Below are 16,838 nucleotides of genomic sequence, written 5' to 3'. Positions count from 1 at the left end.
TGAAAATTTCTGCTCTATGTTTTGTCTTCATTGTCATATAATTTCATCGAATCTCTTTCAAAGTTCTTTGAATCATTTTACTTCAGCCGTACGAACTACGAGATCTACAGCAGATTGAAAAGATAAAACATTTCGTCGTCCATTAATCTGATTGGCACATTTTTAACGCTAATTTCACTTGACAATTTAAAATTTGAAATTCACCGATTTATACGTTAATATTTATTGAGTAGTTTTCCAAAGGGCTGTAAGCCTAGCTGTCGATAGTGATCGCTGGACGTCAGCGACGCCATGAAAAAATTACTCAACGTCAAAATGGAGAAATCTGCATGTACGTCATTTCGGTCGCGGAAAATCTTTTCGTTAACCTCAACTTGAAGCTTAGATGTGGTCAAAGGGCAGAAAGGGAAGAAAGGTTTCCAGACCTCATAAAAGAACTCTCGTGAAACCAAGCTCTGGTTGTATGGAGGCGAAGGTAGCTGAAAGTTCGTGTGTACGAGAGAGCTTTTAAGGTTACAAAGATACACAAGTCAGGAACGATATTATCTATCGTTTACCAAGACTATTTGGTTTTTATCACCTATGTGCTGAGTGGTATCGACCGAATGTGAACTTGAATTCGTAATGGGTCTTGAAGTTCAACTCGCTTCATCTGAATAATCTGAGAAAGGCTTTCAGTAAATGCGACTCACGTTCTGCAATTTTTCTAAAGTGCGAAGGCTTATGAAGATCAAAGATAGGCCAATTTCCATTTTTAAACTCATTTTTGTTTCAAGATATCTTTATTACGATTCCGATTATTTTGCAAAAATTTCTCTTTAGATAAATTAGAGGTTAGACCTTATTTTGATATAAAATTTTGATAAAATATCCAAATTTTTTCAGCACCAATGTATTTTTTCTTTGTGGTGAAAGGAAAAATGCAGGAAATTATGATTTTATCAATATTATGTCAGTGACGTAGTCGTCATAGCTGTTTTGGGGGTCTAATTTTCTTTTCAACGAGAAATCTTCCAAACAATCTTAAATTTGGTTTTTCTGTTTTTGTGTGCATTATTATTATCGGAAGAGAAGGAAAATCAAAATGATTACGGGTGGGAAAAATCTCTGCAAAAAGGAAAATTTGAACACCAAAAATCATTTTACATCCGGGTATAAAAGCATTACTTGCTGGTATCGTGAACGTTCCCAATTTCGGAAAGTTTAATTTATTCTTCTTCTTATTGAGGGAACCATTACTTATTTTTCTTTCTATGTATTTGCGCTTTCTCGACTACCGACCGTCAGGTAATGTACTTGTATATCATTTACCTCTTGATCCTGGCATAGGATCCTGAAACGAGAACATCGATATTGTGGTAGACCTTCACTTGAGCACTGCGTTGATATCTATCCAGAAACAGTTGTCTGGGCTTTTGGATAGAAAAAAAACTATGCAGTGATCGTCTCGTATTCCATTTTTTTAAAGATAGAGCACTTTTTTCTTCTTTTATCGCAAGAATAGAAACATCGAGGAAATAGAAGGGAGGAAATAAAAATATGGTAAGCTTTACTACCACAGAGTTGGTAAATAATTTAAACTAAGATTTTTACCTGTTCATATCAGGAATAGTGTTTTGATATCATAACTTCTGTCCGGATGAAAAGGCCTATATTTAAGCATGTAGATTCCCAGATTGAAAAATTATTTACTAAAGAAAAAGAAGAGCAATCATACTTTCCTGCAAGGAGCGTTTATGTAATACAATGCTCTGAGGATAGGGGCAAGTATTTGATCCTACGCAAAATGCGAGAACGTCCAGAATCGTTCGGTGATGAACAATACAATCGCGAATTCAATTAGTGGAAAAAACTGAAGTCAACAAATGCTTTGTCAGTTATTATCCAAGCTGGTGCATTGTCAACGAATTGCCACACAGGGAAAACACGAATCAAATGCATTAAGTGCTAGGTTATCTGGTGCTGTAAAGGTTAAGCGTAAGGAGACAACATAAAAGGTTAAGCGTAAGGAGACAACATAAAAGGTTAAGCGTAAGGAGACAACATAAAAGGTTAAGCGTAAGGACTCACAAAAAATGAAAAAAAAAACGCACCGAAGGATAAAGGGCGACATACATGCAGAATAGACGTAGGTCAGAATCAATTCAGCGTGTTCCAGGTTCTCGATCAGTGCGTGAGCCACGCTTGGTGATTGTTGGTGACAACTCCGATGGCAAAGAACTTATAACTATGAACTGGGATTTTTATCTCTGCCTTTGAGGAGTATTTGTATACTTATCCTACTGACCGCTGTTTGAGATTATTAATAATAACCTGGGCTTTCAAAAACTGTGCTAAAAAGTGCCCATCTCTCGACGATCTGTTTGACAAATTAGGAGCTAGACAAATGACACAGATAACTCAAATGATTACGTTTTTTGATAACGATGACAGCGGATATTTGTGGGCTGGGTTACTGATATGTTTTCAAAATAGTTGTGTCTCTAGTCGTCCAAAGATCCAGATGGTGTATTTCATTCATTTGGGCCATCAAGTTTTGAGAACATTTTCAAGAACATACTCTTGAAAACATAGTGCGTAAGATTTTGGTTGTATATTATCGTAAGAACCAGGCGAGATAATTTGCAAAATTGCAGCATAGCGGTTTATTATTATATTTATCCTCTTTAACAATGTTAACAAAACCATGTTAGACATAAAAAAAATTTTTAAAAAGTTATTATGGGTTCTATTATTGATAGCTGATTATACATGATCTCGGTATAAGCTCAAAATTAAAAGGTTTGATTAATGCACCCTGCTGTATTGCTAAGTGTCTATAGGACACCTTCAAAAGAACATTGAGCCCTTAGTGAAACCAATGTTACTTTACACGCGCTCTACAATATAGAAATATGCGAACAAATATATTCCCCCCGAAAAGTGACGAACAGGCTATAAATTCAGGCAATTTAGCAAACAATTGAAGCTACCATTAGTCTTTTAACACTTTAATTGTTTTAAGCACTGCTTTGGTTTCCTTTCACATCATCCTCCGGCTTGAAAGCGAGATTGTTGTGTCCAACTCTCTCGTCATTATTGCTGTTTGATAACCGTTGCGTCCTTCGGAACTTGACCAACAAAACAGCCAGAGCTACAACTGCGACCAGTCCAAATACTCCAGCGCCTGCCACACCACCGATTAGAGCTGTATGTTTACTTTGACTTGACTCTATAAAACAACAGACAAGAACACATTTCATTCACCTGGTGAACCATATCATTCAAGTCCCAACCTCTGAACCGTGATCGTTTCAGTTAGCGACGAGGGCTAAGGCCTCTTAAGGAATTAAGTTCTGGATCTTGCTTTGCGATTCATTTTCCTAACAGCCAATTAGATTCGTGAAATGCTTGATGAGTTGGTCGGATCTCTCAAGTTTTATCGCGCTGGCCAAAAGAATCGTGGCTTGTATGCTGAGACTCGACAAAATCTACGAGACGCTATTATCATTATAGAGTCGGGTAAGAGTTGCAAATGTGTTGCTGAGCACAGGTGTGGGGCTGGGCTCTGATGGTACAGATAAACGACGCATCCTTTTGCAAAGAAGCAGTTACAGGGGTAAAAAAAAGTTTTCCTCATTTAGGTGGGAGGACAGCGGGGTCTCAAAAGAATGCTTGGTTGTGGTTTTAGCGCATGGGCGTCAGACATTGGATCTAAATCCTCATCTTTGTTATGGATCAATATATACACTCCAGAAGGTGCCATTCTTCCCTCAAAAATAGAAGTGGGATCATGTGACAGACGCGATGACACTAATGCAGCCTTGAGCTTTCTTAGACCCGATTCATTAAAAGGATCGTAACGTAACAAACAGATAAAAACACTGTATTAAAAGGTTATTTTTTCGGAAACCTACTGTGATCGAGTGGTTCGTCTTTTTTTGCCGCCTCGAACACTACAGGTCCACCTGTAAGAATGATTTTGTTTGTACTCTCTTCTTGGTTTCCTCCATCTCGTGTCACTTCTCTCCTCTTTCTCTTGTTCTTTATACAGCCTTTACTGCACCTGCAAAAGTGTTCTTCGGATTTTGAATTACGAATGATTAGCACGTGGACAAAAATGCAAAAGAATCAGCAATGCATTTTTGAATAACCACATTTTGAAAGTTTCCATCAGCGGACCAGTGAACCAGTGAGCCGCCTTAAACTTGTCTTGTTTTTATTTCCTCTCTATAAGTGTTTTAAGCAATACTTAAGAAGGCACTACTAATCAAGATGGCCAGAAATGGTAATCGTACCGTGATCGTGAGCGAAAGATTCAGGTGCTTGCCCTTTCAAGGCTATCGTGTTGTTTATTAACATGAGCAAGCCACTTTCCTCTTAAATTACCTGTCTCGAACCAGGAGTGTAAGCTAATAGTAAAGAAGAGTCAAAGAAAATTTTTACAGAGAGCATTGACGCAACCTTCTACGACGGACCAGTACTCCGCGCTGGAAGGATAGCAATATTTAAGGTACGGGGATGGGTTTGGATGAGATCCGGCGGAATAGTCCACTTAGTTTGCATGCAAAATATATATTTATATCGATACCAAGAATAAAACTTTATCATTCACCGAATTCATCAATTACACCACGCAGGTCAGATGTAATATTTCTTGTGGAAGCATCTCACGGATTTGATAACAAACAAACAAGAAAAAGCAAAATCGGCTGAGACATTTCGCAGTCACACCTAGGAGGATCATAAGCTCTCTAAAATCCAGTTGGGGTAATTCACCCTGACTTGTTTGCAGTGTAACTGAATAATTTGAGACCAACCTGGAATCAGGATAGTTATGGTGACAGGCCAGGAGCTCACAATGGAAGTACACTGTGTCGTAGTCGTTCCAAAATCTAAGTGCCCTGATTTTAAACTGTTGGTAGTGTCGAGTTGGATTATAACTGTAGTCAAGCGTCGAATCTGTGGGGCATCTTTCCGTTGAAATAACAAAAAAACGAAAACAATACGAAAATAAAACAAACAAAATCGTAAATAGCAGAGCCTCAGTATGGACCCTTGAAGACCTAAGACCGGTTCACCAACAAGACCATATAAAGGCCAAGGACCAAATAGCGATTAAGAATGAATATGCTGGTCTTCCCTCAACGGCTTGTTATTCATTAGTTTTATTGTATAGGCTGTCTTAACCACAGCCTTTTTATATTGTGTTGCAATAATCGTATCAGGCTTTGAAAGTTTTGAAAGCTTAGCTAGCAGCTGGTTCTGCTTAATCAAGGTATATTTATATGCTTACCCGTTTCGAAGGAAGGTGTATTGCGGCCACGAATAAAAGCTTGCATCTTTAGTCGCCTTACAGTTCTCAGCCATGATGACTAGGTCAGCTGAGGACGCCACACTGTACTGTAAATACACATACTCATTCAGAGCCACTGATAGAGGGTAGTCTTGCTCCGTGAAGGGCGTGATAAAAGACGAATTCCTATAGAAGTCCATCTTGAAGGTGAACGAACCATATCCCGCTAAATAGCGAAAATTATAAAAAAGACCATGTCAGCGTCTTCTTTATTTTAATCGTTATAACCAGCTGAAAAGGTACCTTTAGGAAACGTTCTCAGGACTGAAATCAAACAAGGTAGAATTTGGTTCATACGGGGCATTTCATGACAAACGTCGAAGGAAATCTCTATTTCGGGTAATAACTCTAGTCTCTTCCCTAAACAGAAGGCTGTACCTAATCTTACAGCGAAATATTCTTTAGAGGTCAAGATTCTCAAGTGAAGCTGGCATGGCAGAGTGGTTTACATGGTTTAGAGCTTTCTATCTGGAAGTATAAGGTTCGGTTGGAATACTTTTGTTTGTTCCGAGTCTAACTGCTCCGTTTCACTTTGCAGATACCCAGAAGGTTTGAGATTTTTAAAAATTATCCCACTACCTGCGTGGGTGGTCCTGAGTTGGACAGGGTACTTGCGCAGTAGCCTGGCGGTTATCGCGGCAGACCTAAGACCGAAAGATCTTTACTCAAGCCCTGGCTAGGTTATTGCGATGTTTTTTGGGCAAGAAACAACCCTGGTATCCTTCTCTATTCCTAGTATAGATGGGAATAAAACGGAGAGGGATCTCAGATAACTTACTGGGGCCGAGTTAGCCTGCGATTGACTTGCAACTCGTACAAAGAAGAAACAATACTCTCGACTGCTTCATACTAATAAAACCGACCTGGGGTCCCTTCTAACGTAAATAACGTCAGTTCTGTGGTGTTAATCACACCCATTCATAAATAAAGTTATCTATTTAGTTAAGTTACTTTCATTCCCAAAGTAAATCCTCTGAGGTGTGAAGGCCAGACTCATTAACTTCTTTCTGGAGTATCGGCAGTAGAATGGCAGTTTTATATCATGTGTACGAGTAACCACACCATCGATTATCAGGGCGTCGGCCAGGACCTCATTCCAGAAGATTAAATAGTCTTCAGTTTCGTTTCGCTGCGTCCCACAGCTATCTAAAGAGGTGCTGATCAAGAAGTGGGTGGAATTCTCGGTGGCTTTGCATGAGGCATAGCGCAAGCGTAGTTGATTGACTGTAAAGTAGTGGAATCTTTGCTTTTCCAGAGAAACCGTCATTCTGTTCTCCCCACACGAAACACTTGCAGTTTGGTCTAAAATGTGACAGAAGGTTTACAAACTTGAGGATAATTTCAAAATTTTGTTTTAGAGGTTTGCTGCTTCTTATTATCATGTAACGGACAGAAAGAAATAAATAACTGAGTTGTTAAAAAGTCTAAGATTTTTTTTTTTTTTTTTATAACCGTGCTTAAAATTTGCCACACAAGACACTTTCGAAATTTGTAATCCTAGGAAATTAACACCACCTGGTACCTAATGCGAGCATAGAGCCGTGCTCACAAATGAGCTCACCCTACTTTAGCGAGTAGAATAATTGACCACTAAATCGGTGGTCCGGTCCGCGTGTTTTTTTTTACAGGGGACTAAGATTATACGCTCTACTCTCGTGAGAAATCTAGACTTCTTTGTTACCTACACAGAAATTAAGAGATTTAAAATCGGACCCAAAAGGCTTGGAGTAAAATGATACTTCTTAAATGTGATATTTCTTGTCGCTTTCTCTTGAAGACAACCTGGTGAATTTCCTATATATATATATATATTTTTTTTCCTCTTTACACATTTCCGGCCACACTAGCCATTGCTCACCAACACAAGTCAAATTGTTTAATCCCATAGTTAACCCTTTAGGACATCCGCAGTAAAATGTTCCGGGGATGTTGAAGCACTGATGACTGCAGCCACCATTATTGACGGTACATTCGTTGATATCTAAAAAAGAAAGCTCACTTCACCTTTCAGTTTGACAACTCTGAATGGTAACCGATTTAGAATATTGAGAGCCTTTATTACAAAGATTCATCAAAGGAAAAGGGCTTAAGCTTAAGAGGTGTTTGCCACTTTGCTTATTAAGTACAGTGTAAATATTTTCGGCTGTTTCCAGGGAGCGATTGACTGTTTATGAGAGCGATCAAATAAGTGTCACATTCTAAAAGACTGGTACGAATGTTCTTATTGGATCGTCGTTTTTATTTGTAAAGAGGGTGATATGAATACGAGTAACAGACTCTAGCCGATTATGATTATTAGTCAATACTTCTCATGTTTCTCACCCGTACAAGACTTCCCGTTCGACTGCAGTTGAAATCCCCTTTCACAAGAACAGCTGTAATTTCCGGGAGTGTTGTCACAGTCCTGATCGCAACCTGCGGTTAACGTCAACTCCGGAAAAATATTTGACGGACCTGAAGCTTTCCAATATACAGAAAAATAAAATTGTGGGTAATCGAAAACATTTTGCGGCAATGTTAAGCAATTTTCCAGCCTTTTAGCCGCAGCGTGTCTGTCGTTATTGCTGTTATAGTAACCTGAAGATACAGACACTCACCTTTGGAACCAGAGTAGGCACATTCATCTATATCTATAAGGCGAAAAAAAATAAGACATTACTGAATGCTGCATTAATCAAGATCCGTGCAAACGGAGAGGACGGATGCACAGGTATTATAGACTAATTACACGACGGGAGAAGGATGGGTGAAAGCGTGGATGACTACATGACCAGGGTGCATGAGTGGAGGGACGGACCCACAGATTTAGGAAGGATGAACGGAAAGAAGGACAATCGGATGGGAATTATTTTGGGGAAATCTATGCTCAGAATCCTCCAAAAGCTAGTTCCAAGGTCCTGGTAAAGTGTCGCGGGACTAATACAGCCACACGATAGAAGTAAAACAAATCCTCAGAGACCCTTGATGAAGATTTTTCTAATAAATGTTTAAGTGTGCCTAGTTCCTCTAAGGTTTTCTTTTCAGGAATTAAGAAAATCTACAATTTTGCTTACCAACACAGCTTAAGAAGTAAGGTGAGCGTAGAGAATACCCAGAAGAACAGACGCCATTTACGTAGAACCTCCAGGCACTCGAGGATGATATTCCGGGTGTGGGTGTACCGCTAGACGAACAGCCCTGTCCAACTACTACTCCTCTATCCATTAAAATTGCATACGATCCCTCCATGCTCAACACAGGATGGGGAATCGCAAAATGCAGTGTGGTTGAATTACTACCAATTGTCACGTTTTGAGAGAGTGCGTCCACTTTGTAGACTGTTTGTCCACTGGGCAGCAAGACGAGTCTTATGAAAGACGATGTTCGAGGTTTCTTTATCTACAGAAAATAAAAAGCTTTCTCATCGTAAAACAGAGTTTTTGTCAAACAAAATGGGGGAGTGCATTAGTGTATTTTTCGCTGTGTCGTTTATTTGGACACGATCAATTTTGAACAACTCGAATTGAGTAGTATTGGAATTTCCGTAAGGTGTGACACCCCCGTTTTTAGGACACTGCAAGGAAATTTTGGATTTTTGAAGGAGGAAAATCAGGAAAATCTTACAAAAAAGTCATAGAGGAAGGATAAGAACCAATTACTAAATTCATCCACAAATAAAACCAGGCTACGCTAAGAACCGGGGGCACAGTCCTTAGAGATGTGCGATCTTACATATGCACCATCACAGCTTCCTTTGTCTTAGGAGCTGTACATATTAACATATTCCATGCTCTTCTGTGTGTGTTCAATGATTTCACGTAGTAGATGATATCGAAATTTAATGTGACAACATAAGATCTGTGGAGTACCAGCAAAGGAAAACTGTCCCTTTTCGGGTTTACCCAAAAGTGAAGATGAATCAGACGAAAAGTTTTGTCGCTTTTCCTTTATATATGAATGTAATCGACACCCATCTTGATTCCCACACTACACCTGAAATCTATATCCCATTATGTATGAAAGAAAACAAACACGGTTTCCACGGCTTTAAATTTTCGCAGTGAGCCAACCACACTGTCCCGCTGGGGGCCCAAGATAAAGAAAATAATTAATTATAATTTAAACTCTACGAAAAGCGCAGGAAAGACGCGACAAGATCTCTTTGTTTAAATACCTCAGAAAGACCAGGTAAAGGCAATGATAACGCGTACAGTTTTTCTCCTCAATAATGAATCATACGTAAAAACATACTAGAAATAAAAAAGCAGGGCTAATATTGTGGGTTATGAACTTGCTAAGAGCGTAACCCATAATGCCAAATATTCTCAGAAGATGCGTGAAAATATGGCCAAATGTGACCAAACTCATTCAAGTTGAAAGTGAGAAAAAACTGCCCAAAGAGGTTTCATTGGAAAAAGAGCCTGATCCCAAATATTTTTGATAACCGTGTTTCGACGCTCTTAAAAATTAGCAAGGTTACAAGTTTGTTATCCTTACCAGTCGGTCAAACCGAATGCTCCAGTACGAATAACCTGATCCGTATTTGCTCACGGGTGTCATGGGCATGCGACTTGCTAAAAGGACTCGTGGAGTACTACCTAGAAAATGGTTGTTGATCATCAATCGTTGAAGCTTTATTTGCACATAGAAATACCAATCACATAATCATTCCTGATCACTTTTGTATGATACTGTACTCTGCCTATAAGCCGACTCCTATGAGAAAGTGGCTCAAAATGTCATTTGTTTCCTTTCCATTCTCAGTAAGATACTAAACGTCCTCCGGTAGGACGTCATTGGTGTAACAACAATCTAAATGGCAATTACATGGGTAGACACCTCGAAAATGAAACCTTTTCGAGTATTCAAATATTACTTCAATTCCGGATGGCTATTGAAAGGAAATTTATTTCAATGGGTTACAAGTCTGTTTTAAAGATGCAGTTCCGACTTTTACCTTTTCGTTTCGATGAAAGTCAACGGGTAACCGAATTCACCTACCTCAGTAGCAGATTTCTGTCCAGTGTACTTACTATTGCTGCAATGCAATATGAATTTTTAATCAAGTCCGACTCCTAAAAAGAAAAGTGTTTAATTTCCTTACTCGTGCCAACAAGAATTGTCACACATCGCCATTCGCTTTCCAGTCTGTAAAACAAAAAAATACATCACATAAGGAAAGCAAATATAAAAATAACCTCGATAAATAAACAGATAAATATAAACGATTAGGTTGTTTTTGGGGGATTTTAGACATAGAGAGGAAATTGTATGTTTCGACAGTAAAGCCAAACACCAACCATTACCTACACTTCGTCACACATAACCACAAGCACACACATCCACCCACGTATGATATGTTCCAGTGAGTCCTCTGTTTCACTTATTGAGCCAGTGAAGCGATGGGGACAACTAAATATCTACTCCTAATGACTTATAGTCATCATATCTGTTGTAATCATTCTTACAAGTAAGGCGCAAGTCGTCAATCAAAATAATAATAAAAAAAAAACTATGTCCACAAACTTTATGATAGGCATATGATGACAAACAAAATGGTAATATACTTCATAAAACGAAAATTTATCTGTTTCCCTTATTAAAATACTGAATCTAACGATTAACAATAGTGAAGTTATTCCTCTAATGATGATGTACATAACACCTTTACTTCTTACCCAGCAGAGCAAAAAAACACGAGTGACCTACCTGTTCGACAGGAGAAATTTTTCAATTTTCCAACGATTCGAGATCAACGATTGAAAACTGCAAACCGCCTAAATTGATATATTTGGGGTTAATGACCATACCACCTGCAATTCTTACCCAGCAGAGTCGCTTGCTTTAAAGCAGAACAACTGCTGTCCAATTTGATATTGACTGGGGTACCACGTGACATTTCGGTAGTAGATTTGTCCATGATTGCGTAAAGATGTAAGTTGCATTCCACTTGGAGATGCAGTGCTTATTTCCACAATGCTAAAGTAATTGAATAGAATAACTTTAAATTTATCATAAATGATAATGACTTCAAATGCTGAGAAATGTTCAGGTTCCGCACCAGAAATTATAACTTGTTGCGTTACCAATTTTACTCGAGTAGATGTTTGCGGAAAACCGTGAAGCCTTAATTGATTATTTTTTTATGTTCTAATAGAAATTCTTCATCATTTTAACGACCTGAATGGGATAGTATACTAAGAATTTGTATGGTAGCTTATATTAACACCCTTCAAAGTTGGTTATTATTTATGGGAGCTTGTAATCTTTTTGGCTATACCTATCTTAAAAGATAGGTATTTGCGTCTCTTAAGTAGAAGAAAAATTTAAGGAAGAAAGTAATGAATGGCAAGTTGTTTAGTTTACATACGATTTTGAGAAGTCTGCAACCTGTACTTCGATCACTGCTCTATAGGCGGAGCCAATAGGAAGATCGGAACATTCACCATCTTTTGGGGTGGATGCCGTAAAGACAGGCTTTTCGTCACAATGACCAGCATGGTTACCAATTACCATGACAAGAAACTGTAATGGGATGCCACTGAACGGTGTGGCACTAGCGAAGTTTGTAGTCCCTGCTGGAAAGTCTTCTAAAGTTAATGCTATTGCAAAAATTCCGCCAACTGCTGCTTGCGACCCATCGTAAGTTAGAACACAAGATTTCTACGAGGGAAATTGATAACTGATAACTCCCTTTTGAGTTCGCTGAATGATACATATATTCCTATTCGTCAGGAGACGTATTCCCGGAGCTTAGAACACATTTCAGCCCCTGACATATTACAGTGGTTTCCCTAAGATACTCAACGTTTCTTTTCTGGAAAATTCGCACCATGCATTTTTTTTCCCGAACGTCTAGACTTCAAACCAAATTTTTTAGACAATGTACTATAGCATAAGACTATTTCATATAATGTATTGTTATTAGTGCAAGTTAGCAGTATTGTAAGTAATGCATTGTATTTCATTGTATTGTCAACTTGTGGTAAATCCTGCCTTCAATTACCTCATCCATTTCACCGTAAGGAAAACTTGTATTGACTTTGAGGGACTCCGAATAAGTCGCAAAGCGACATTTCACTGTATCGCCATCGGGATCTTCAACTGGGATTCGAAATGACTGACGACAACCTCCTGGAAATCGAACAATGGCTGGACTTCGTGTTACAGGAGATGAGTTAATTTTTCCGTTATCCGATCGTGGAACGAGGTTTATTGCAGTTTCTACTTTCCAATCTGTGGAACCAGCGTAATGACTTAAAGAAATCCAACAGCAACCTGAATAACTTGTAGGAAAAGAGAAAATAGAAAAGTTGTAGTGAGCTTCCACCTGGTTTTTGACTTTTGTTCACCCAACCTCGCATTTAAGCTTTGAAGTTGTCCTATTGCGTATTTGAGTATGCGCCTAATCCAACGAGATTTTCTCGGTTACTAATGAAACCTTTTATTAAATTTTCATTTCACTGTAACCTCTAGCGATCTAAAATACTCACTTCTCGTATTTTGTCCAATAATAGTTTTTAAGTTATTATGACATTTTAACGGGCCCGTAATTGAAGAATTTGGTACAGCGATACCATTTCTACCGTGACGTAAAAACAATATAACAGCTTAATTTCTCCCTTTTGGTAAAAGACTCTCTTTTTTGATGTCATTCAATGATCAATTTTGATTATCATGATAATTATCATTGTCATTTTCATAGGACCCCGTTGGATTGTCATGTAAACCCACTATGAAAACGTTGGCTAGAAATTGTAACGATTTTTTCGGTTGTGGACCTCGCTGTTCCTAAAAGTTGTCATCTGACAAACCAAATCGACAAACTTAAGTCCTATATCGACGACATGATCCGGCCTCTTGAGGTGTCTCCAGATCGAGTCCTAATAGCACATGCTTCTCTCACATACTTCTCAGACGGCAAGTGAGTACAGTGTGATGAGATAATATGACAGCAAGAAGCTTAACAGAAGTTTCCTTTTGCTCAGTTCTTAAGATGTAAGAAAATATACCTCACGTTCCACTTCTTTTCGCTGTTACTGAAAGTGTAAGTGAAGTTATTTTCGCCCACTGTCCAATCCTCAGACACACTATAATCAGTGCAGTAGAAGTTGGTGTTTGAAATGGCAAACAAAGACCCACACAATGAATTAAACGAATTGTCACATCCTGCTTGCCACGAGCCTCCGTAATTAATAAGTTGACCGCTGCTTGTCATGTTTTTGTCACAATTAAGACTCTGACTGCTTGATCGTCTCCAACCGATACGAAATGAAAAGTGTACCTAAGAATAAACAGGTAGATTACACTAAGTTTGCCCGCTGATACACAGGGTAGATTAGCAATATAAGCCACTTCGCGTAGGTGGGAGAAAATACATTTAATTGGTTTAAAATGTGGCGCAGTGTTTTAACACTGATAGCAGATAATGTCGCGCAATCATGCATAATTAAAATTATGTATGATTGCGCGACATCATCTGCCCTTCACGTTTCTCACACAATGAACAATGATTGAATTGCTAAATTTAGAGGTAACTTACAGTCACGCTGAGTTCTCTATGATGACTTGACATTCGTAAATGACTCGACTCGAAATATAGAAATCTCAAACTCAAGATGAGAGATAACTTGTTTATGATCGAATTGTAATCACTGGAAATCATCTATTAGCAGTTCTTGGAGCAAGCGTTGAACGCAATTCATAAATGACTTTCTGTACAGGTGCCTCAAGCTCAAGATAGGAGAGTATTCCGAACTTTGCCTCTCTGATGCAAGATAGGGAAATATGTCCCTGGCGAGGTACGCTTAGGAACTAAGGGAGTTGAAGAATTGCTACGGAAGTTGTTTTTCAACATTTTAGTGTAATGGTTCAATGCTACTTTAAATACGGGGATATTGCGCAATTACACAAAGGAAATCTTGGCTTTCATTTTCTTAAATCTACGAAGGATTTCGTTTAAAAATGTTATGTCTTGGCACAACATGACTATGATTTGAATTGGAAATGTTAATATTCGGGTAATTTTCGTACTTATGAGCTGCTTCTGCTCTAATTTTTTAAGCGGTACCCATTCTTAAAGTACAGATCGTTTATTGTGTACTACGAAAAAACTGCATGACTCATTTGTACCACCGTCCCTTTCAAACCTAAATCGAACAATGAATTGGACAATATTCCTTCATGCTGAAAGGGGTTTATGCTAAGAGGAAGTGAAATGACGTATGACTTTAACTGTGGCGCTATTGCTGAAGCTAATAATCGATCTCCAGGCAACGTGCAGCAGCATCTGCAATTCAATGTTTTTAGAAAAGCGACACACTTGGCTGCATGGGATAATAGGTGTAAAATGGAGGGTAAACATAATGATCGAGATTCCTTCGCTGGGAATTAATTCAGTTCAATGCGAGAAGGTCAAAGAAACTACGGAAAGGTTTTCAAAGATGACGTTACTTGAACTACAAGCAACACAAGTTCAAAGTAAGTGACATATGATCGAACCGCCACCATTGTACAACAACACAAAATGGCTTGTCAGTACGTCACGGAAATTTGATCAGCGTAAATATTTGCAATCCGTGAATATCTTCGCCATCCTTCATCATCCTTGTTCGTTTTGGGTTTATCCTGATCTCTTTTTTTCTTCTATCCTGGTATAAGACTATTTCAAGTTTTTGTGGGCCGTTAAGAACCAAAAGTCAAATGTCAAAACTGAAAAAGTTCGTCAACAAAACACGAACATAATGGGCCAAAATGCGCATCCGATCAAATCTTTCAAAATTTGTAATTCATAGGTTTTTGAGGGCCAAAATTTTCGACTCTTTAACCTATTCACCTCCCTCTATCGGCAGAAATTTGCATAAGTGAACCCCTTCATTCGTTAAGAAAATAAGCTTACATGTACTGTATATGCTGGGTTCGACTCAACTTAATTTAGTATATACTAGATCACTTTCCTAGAGTAGTTTGAAACTGTTTTGAAAGAGTTACTAAGGACTGTACCGTGTTGCTGTTAGAATCGTCTGGAGCCCACATTATACTGCCGTGACGAAAGTGTGATGCTTCTGTGAATGTGCCAAAAACCAAAAAGGCAAAGATCCATCCCGCGGGAAGCCACCTCACCATTTTGTTGCTCGCAGGTTTCAACTTATACTGAAAAATCGAAATGCACGGTGCGCTGAGTGCTCGCCTTGCAGGGTTTTCACCAATAGCCGTGTTCCTTTGAGGGATGACTCTTTTTATATCTTCTCAACACAAATGAATTGCATTAGTGGTCGACCAGTTATCTGTTGACTTTTTGAACCTAAATTCATGACATGATGCTTTTAATAAAAGTGCAATTGTATTTGCTCGCCCGCATTGTTTAGGAAAGGTTTTGTTTCTATATAATAGCTTCAGATCTTACGGATGATGACCGTGTAGTGTAGTAAATTCTGATGACATGACTCACGAGTTTTTCGTAACATCGCCCTATGGAGGAAAGTTATTTTCACCGTTATCCTACGATGGATATTCCTTGGTTCCTGATTATGTATTAACTGACTGCATATTGAAATCTGTTGAACATTACCTGTAGCCATATGAAATCGGGACCTTTACACGAATTCTTCCTCATTCCATGTTTGTCACCTCATACCATCCCCTGCGTAGCTGTGATATTGTCTTCAATAAGCTTCAGATCTCACGGATGGACTTCCAACGCTTCACCTTTAATTAAACCAAATTTGGTCAAAATATTCTCGAAATGGGGTCTCTTCTAAGCGCCTTTCAGCAAATGTAACTCTAAGGGAAACAGTGATGGCTCAATGATTACATTGTGCGAAATTTTACGTTTATACTCAGGATTCAACGAAAACATTCTGATGAAGTTTCTTCGCAAAAACTCTGTCCTTGACTGTAAATTCATACAATGAACTTTTAATGAAATGGAGCATGGAAAAAAATTATTCTTTTTTCTCTATGAGGCTTTCCGATGTGCCTCAAGTCTGTGTACTGGGGGATTAGGCCCAGTTTTCCTGACTGGGGGCTCAGCCTATCGATCATAAACACTTTGTTGATTGTCAACTTCTCAGTCGATTATCAAGTTGTAGTTGAAGATCAGTTTAGAAGTTAGTATCCAACTGAATGTTTCACTCTTCTAACTCCTAAGCTCAACAGTTATTGAGTCAGTAACTTCATTTGCTCATTTTATTTTGTATTTTCTTCACACCAAACGGAACTGAACGACGTCCATTAGCCACGGTACTCGGTATAAACCACATTATTGTGGTCAGTTATTAACCTGCAATATTTGTCTGAAAACCGGACAGAGCTGTGATGTACGTTGCGCAAATTGTTCGGAACGAGGAAGGCTTCAGGAATTGTTCCATTCTGAGATTAACTTTTATTTTGAAACAGGTTGCAATTCAGCGAATATAACGTGCCATAACTTCGTGTAAACAGCTATCTACGCCAATTATCATGAGTTCATGTTTCATGATTAGTTTGTTAAAAACATGAAAGTCGACTGTATTATCATGATCAT

The 16,838-nt window shown here is 38.6% G+C and overlaps 1 protein-coding gene across 3 annotated transcripts; it reads right to left on the bottom strand.

The window, feature by feature from the left end:
• Positions 1-2,621: 2,621 nt before the first annotated feature.
• LOC113670989 (uncharacterized) lies at positions 2,622-16,019 on the bottom strand. 3 transcript variants are annotated; one of them, XM_089204324.1, is made up of 17 exons: positions 15,885-16,019; positions 15,317-15,466; positions 13,327-13,598; positions 12,321-12,600; positions 11,685-11,977; positions 11,141-11,293; positions 10,419-10,462; positions 9,812-9,912; positions 8,389-8,713; positions 7,933-7,965; positions 7,658-7,795; positions 7,194-7,316; positions 6,287-6,637; positions 5,276-5,501; positions 4,800-4,952; positions 3,897-4,045; positions 2,622-3,211 (listed from the first exon to the last, which is right to left on the bottom strand). In XM_089204324.1, the coding sequence occupies exons 1-17, from the start codon at positions 15,927-15,929 to the stop codon at positions 3,000-3,002; spliced, it is 3,048 nt and encodes a 1,015-aa protein (XP_089060450.1). In that variant the 5' UTR covers positions 15,930-16,019; the 3' UTR covers positions 2,622-2,999. The 3 variants fall into 3 exon arrangements, with proteins under 3 accessions (XP_089060450.1, XP_089060451.1, XP_089060452.1); XM_089204325.1 differs by having other exon boundaries at positions 7,658-7,789; XM_089204326.1 differs by lacking the exon at positions 15,885-16,019 and having other exon boundaries at positions 15,317-15,613.
• Positions 16,020-16,838: the final 819 nt, after the last annotated feature.

Source organism: Pocillopora damicornis, chromosome 4 (genome assembly GCF_964200805.1).
Source record: "Pocillopora damicornis chromosome 4, jaPocDami1.2, whole genome shotgun sequence".
NCBI lineage: Eukaryota > Metazoa > Cnidaria > Anthozoa > Scleractinia > Pocilloporidae > Pocillopora > Pocillopora damicornis.
Note: the sequence above shows the minus strand (reverse complement) of the source record. Positions and strands in the feature narration are given on the sequence as shown.